Raw genomic sequence first — 6,140 nt, 5'->3', positions numbered from 1 at the left:
AGGTAGTGTAGATTCAAGTTTGTTCAAATCATGACCCCTGGGGCAAGGGTGGGGCCAAAATGGCCGACCCAAGTTTTTCATAGGAATATATAAGAAAAATCTTTAAAAATCTTCTCCTCCAGAACCACTGGGGCAGGAAAGATGAAACTCATGTGAATCATCCTCAGGTAGTGTAGATTCAAGTTTGTTCAAATCATGACCCCAGGGGCAAGGGTGGGGCCAAAATGGCCGACCCAAGTTTTTCATAGGAATATATAAGAAAAATCTTTAAAAATCTTCTCTTCCAGAACCACTGGGCCAGGAAAGATGAAACTCATGTGGAATCATCCTCAGGTAGTGTAGATTCAAGTTTGTTCAAATCAGGACCCCAGGGGCAAGGGTGGGGCCAAAATGGCCGACCCAAGTTTTTCATAGGAATATATAAGAAAAATCTTTAAAAATCTTCTTCTCCAGAACCACTGGGCTAGGAAAGATGAAACTCATGTGGAATCATTCTCAGGTAGTGTAGATTCAAGTTTGTTCAAATCATGACCCCCGGGGCAAGGATGGGGCCAAAATGGCCGACCCTAGTTTTACATAGGAATATATAAGAAAAATCTTTAAAAATTTTCTTCTCAAGAACCACTAGGACAGGAAAGATGAAACTCATGTGGAATCATCCTCAGGTATTGTAGATTCAAGTTTGTTCAAATCATGACCCCTGGGGCAAGGGTGGGGCCAAAATGGCCGACCCAAGTTTTACATAGGAATATATAGGAAATATCTTTAAAAATCCTTCTCAATTACTACTGGGGCAGGAAAGATGAAACTCGTGGAATCATCCTCAGGTAGTGTAGATTCAAGTTTTTTCAAATCATGACCCCCGGCCCTGGGGATAGGGTGGGGCCAAAATGGCCGACCCAAGTTTTACATAGGGAAATATAGGGAAACCTTTTAAAATCTTGTTTTCAAGTACTTCAAAGCTATGATTAGTGATACCCGGGGTATTTATATGGAATCATCCTCAGGTAGTGTAGATTCTAGTTTGTTCAAATGATGAATGCCTGGAAGGGGGGGGGGAGTAAATTCAAGCCCGATGTGCTCAGGTGAGCGCTGTGGCCCCTGGGCCTCTTTTCAATTTACGAATTGCAAAGTCACTCATTGTTATCTTTAAGTTTTACTTTTAATTTTCACTCAGACATCAATGTTTTAGGAGATTATTTGTATTGGAGTGACTGGAGAGATTCTTCCATTGGGAGAATAAACAAAAACCTTAAAGATAACGCTGAGCTTTTACATACCACTGAATTCACCCTGACGCCAATGGACCTTAAGGCATTTGTCATAAGGGATCAGAAACGTAAGTCATACAACGATAATGTCACTTGTATTCAATTCAACTGATGCATTTAAAAGATGTGTCCAAAATATATTCGTTATAGCTACACTTATTTTTATTAAAAAATATATGAAGGGAAAACCTTGTTACAGCTAAAATGCTTCAATCTTCATACTTTTTCGGTAGGGATCATTGTGTCTCATTACAAGGAATGATCCTTTGTAAGATTATGATATACCTTTGCTGTGCCATGAAAATCAGATAAATTGAAAAATACTGAGAAAGATATAGCAAAATTGATGCTTTTTCATATTTTACTATATATGCATGTATATAATAATCTACATGTTCGAGTTCTGAATATTACCTTTTACATTAGTTGCCTGTTGAATTCTAACAAGGATCCAGTTTCCAATATTTACTAAACCATTTCACATTTATTGTTATTTTTAGGAAATCGTCTGATATTTAAAACACCAGATCATAACGTTGAGGAGTCGGAATCCTTTTTTCACGATTTCACTGAAGGAGGATGGTGGGTGGGGGATCGAACCACTTCATATCTGAACGGTGTTTACGGGTCTCCACGATGGAGGAACATCTGGCTTCCTCACATAACTTCAGGAGAAGATTTTCTTTCCTCTCAAATGATGGTTCGTCGTAACATACGTCAATAAATGTTGCAACTCTTTCTACTTTTAATGGCATCGAACGATAGCTCGAATATCATCTAGCTGGCGTACGATTGAAATCATTTACGCGACCGAATGTGTCAGTTGATGCATCCGAACAAGAAAATAACAATAGCACAATACATCAGTTTCTTTGAAAATGTTCACAATGAATGAAATCTTGTTTGTTATTTTATTGCTAATTATGTTCAGACAGTTTGAACAAAATTTGACTGATCCTTTCATTGGAACAAGGGGATTTTATTTTTTTTTTTTGTCCTTGTTCAGAGTTGACACTGTGTTATAATTTGAAGCGGTGTGTACATATTATAAACAAGAGGCCCATGGGCCACATCGCTCACCTGAGTAACTTGGGTGAGGCAGATCTTTACCAGATTCCCCCTCTTGCTATACCTATCATGCCCAACAACCCCCTTCCCTTTTTTATTTTAAAACTTTAGAATCTACACTACCCAAGGATGCTTCCACATTAGTTTCAGCTTTCCTGGCCCAGTGGTTCTTGAGAAGAAGATTTTTTAAAGATTTGTTCTACATATTTCTATGTAAAACTTGGATTCCCTATTGTGGCCCCGCCCCACCCCCAGGGGTCATGATTTTAACAATTTAACATCTACACTACCCAAGGATGCTTCCACATAAGTTTCAGCTTTCCTGGCCCAGTGGTTCTTGAGGAGAAGATTTTTAAAGATTTGTTCTATATATTTCTATGTAAAACTTGGATTCCCTATTGTGGCCCCACCCTACCCCCGGGGGTCACTATTTTAACAATTTAATATATACACCACCCAAGATGCTCCCACATAAGTTTCAGCATTCCTGGCCCAGTGGTTCTTGAGGAGAAGATTTTTAAAGATTTGTTCTATATATTTCTATGTAAAACTTGGATTCCCTATTGTGGCCCCACCCTACCCCCGGGGGTCATGATTTTAACAATTTAATATCTACACTACCCAAGGATGCTTCCACATAAGTTTCAGCTTTCCTGGCCCAGTGGTTCTTGAGAAGAAGATTTTTAAAGATTTGTTCTATATATTTCTATGTAAAACTTGGATTCCCTATTGTGGCCCCACCCTACCCCCGGGGGTCATGATTTTAACAATTTAATATTTACACTACCCAAGGATGCTTCCACATAAGTTTCAGCTTTCCTGGCCCAGTGGTTCTTGAGAAGAAGATTTTTAAAGATTTGTTCTATATATTTCTATGTAAAACTTGGATTCCCTATTGTGGCCCCGCCCTACCCCCGGGGGTCATGATTTTAACAATTTAATATTTACACTACCCAAGGATGCTTCCACATAAGTTTCAGCTTTCCTGACCCAGTGGTTCTTGAGAAGAAGATTTTTAAAGATTTGTTCTATATATTTCTATGTAAAACTTGGTTTTCATATTGTGGCCCCGCCCTACCCCAGGGGGGTCATGATTTTAACAATTTAATATCTACACTACCCAAGGATGCTTCCACATAAGTTTCAGCTTTCCTGGCCCAGTGGTTCTTGAGAAGAAGATTTTTTAGTGACCCCACCCTATTTTTGTCTTTTCTTGATTATCTCCCCTTGTAAGGGGACTTGGCCCTTCATTTTAATAATTTAAACTCCCCTTTACCCAAGGATGCTTTGTACCAAGTTTGGTTAAAATTGGCCCATTGGTTCTTGAGAAGAAGTCGAAAATGTGAAAAGTTTACAGACGGACGGACGGACGGACAGACGGACGGACGACGGACAAAATGTGATCAGAAAAGCTCACTTGAGCCTTCGGCTCAGGTGAGCTAAAAATGATAAACATATTATATTTATTTAAGTTAATACATTAGACAAGAACTATATTATATAATCAGATCCTGATATTCATGTATTTTCTATATATTTCCCCTATAAATATACAATGCTGGCATTGCTTGTTTTATTCTTTCCATTTTGGGAGTTGAACTATGTTCAATCTCCCATGGTCATCAAGCATTTAACATGCGCAGTAATTTGTGTTGATTATGTAGAGCCGAAAGCGAGGCTACTGTGTCGACCGATTTACTCCGATGATATTCAACAGAAACAGGCATAAACATCCACCACAAATAGTTCATGTCATTTTCTCCTGAATTGATCTAATTTTCATAATTTGAAATGTAAGTAAATGTAATGATAAAGTCATCTTAATATTTTGAATATTAGATTTCCTTCAAAGTAAAACTAAATTATAAAGAACCTCAAAAGTTTTTCGTAATGGAACTCATTAAAATATTTTCAGTGTAGCGTCATACACTGAAAGAGATATAAACGACAATTCTATATACTGACGGCAAGCGGTAAATCTAGTCTTCCCGACGCCCGACGGTCCCAGGTTTTTAGCAATTTCTTTTTTATCGGTGCACGAAATTTATTCAAACTTTTCATGAACATTTTCTTGGTTTAAAAGAATTCATTAATGCATAAAACTTTAGGAAACATGCGTATTTATTACTAAATCAGCAGTATCACCTGCCAAAAGCTGTAAATCTAGTACTCTGTTATAAATGTTAAAACCAAAAACGGACACCGATGTTTTCGTAAATTCGCGATAAAAAACAACAAAATGAAGTATATTTTTTTTAATAAAAGGAAAACCTCATTTACATACTAGATAATTTGTACGCACACAAACTCTCACATATACCACTGTTTTTATGTTTGGTCATTAAATATTTGTTTTTGACTTGGTATTGCTTTTTTCTTCACAATATTAAAAAAGATTAAGTTCTGACGTACTCCATGTATAATGTTTCTGTAATTGAAATACATTTATATTCACAGAGAAGTTTTATATAACAAACCTGTTAGCTCTTGAAAGGATGCTGTGTGAAAATTCACATTTTATCAACATAACATTGATATTATTCCTGCGAAACTGAAATTTTCAAAACACATGGGTAAAGGTGCCAAGGAAAAATATATTACTAATTTGAAGACTATGAGCAGTGAATTATATAAATGATTAACCGCCTCTAACATAAATATAATGGCAGTGTCCATGTCTTGCAATGGAAAATCCAAAATATGTGGATTGAAATATAGGAAATGAAAATATAGGTTGAAAAAGTAATGGAAGGTCACAACGGCAATATGTAATAAAGATTCTATGAAAATTTCGTTCAGTGGTGAAAGTGGAGTTGCGGATAAGAGATGGGTATACCTTAAGCGTAACAAACAGATGGACGGAAATCCCGATTAATAAATACCCTCCCACTTTTCAAGCATGGGGTATAAAAAAGGGACTAATGTAGGCAGGCAAGCATTATGGCCCATGCATTTTTTTTTTTTTGCTATTCAATGTCTATTCAATGTCTCTGAATGTCTTTAAGATTGTTGCAACTCAAAAAATCTGAAACAGTTGTCTGTATTTGAAATAATAATATTGTTCACTCACTTAACCTTCCGATCAAAGATTTTTTTATACCATGTTCAACTCCCATGAGTGCTTTCAGTATTTTGATTAATAACTAAGTTTCTGTACTATTTTTTGCACTAAATTTGAAATTTTTGGTAGTCTTTGCAATCAAAGAATAATAATTTTTGCTGATTTTTCATGGGTTTGAAATCATGACAAAAGTGTCTATCACTAAATAAAATTTGTGAAAAACACTTTTTAAAAAATTAGGTCAGACGTTATTGGTACATATGTTTAGTCTGTTTTCTTTTATCGTGAAATGTGATAATTCTTCAGAACATTTTGAATACATACTAAACTTATTTCCAGGTTGGAGGTACATACTGGACTCTTTCAATAACATTTATATTTTTTTCATGGAGAAAGCTGTTCATTTAAATAACAATCATCTTGATACAATTTATGAAGGAATACTTAGTCATATCTGCTTGTTTCAACTAGATCCATTGATAATTAGATAAGTAAAAGTAGATGAAATAAAAATTAAGCAATTAATGAAATTTAGGGCAGATACTTCCAATTCAACATTGAATAAGCTAACGACACTGTGCTTGAAGTATTTTCTAATTTCTGAATTGAAAATGAAACACTGACGTACACCTAGGTACAGTGACGTCATGGCCGACATGAAGCACACTCACTGTCCGAATCTGTTCCCTACCCATTGAGCAACATTTTTGAGCATCAATTTAATGTTTTCATCAGCTAAA

At 36.0% G+C, this 6,140-nt stretch overlaps 1 protein-coding gene across 1 annotated transcript in view; it reads left to right on the top strand.

Moving 5' to 3' along the window:
* The window catches only part of LOC134263015 (low-density lipoprotein receptor-related protein 6-like), a 13,071-nt gene extending 11,062 nt beyond the window's left edge, over window positions 1-2,009 (top strand). The window contains exons 7-8 of the mRNA XM_062745656.1: window positions 1,193-1,339; window positions 1,772-2,009. Coding sequence (XP_062601640.1) covers window positions 1,193-1,339; window positions 1,772-1,995 — 371 coding nt within the window. The 3' untranslated portion in view covers window positions 1,996-2,009. The remainder of the gene's footprint in view (window positions 1-1,192; window positions 1,340-1,771) is intronic.
* Window positions 2,010-6,140: the final 4,131 nt, after the last annotated feature.

This window comes from Saccostrea cucullata, unplaced genomic scaffold (assembly GCF_032062105.1).
Source record: "Saccostrea cucullata isolate Sc308-1 unplaced genomic scaffold, CSIRO_AGI_Scuc_v1 ctg3236, whole genome shotgun sequence".
NCBI lineage: Eukaryota > Metazoa > Mollusca > Bivalvia > Ostreida > Ostreidae > Saccostrea > Saccostrea cuccullata.
This window is presented reverse-complemented; position numbering and strand designations above follow the sequence as displayed.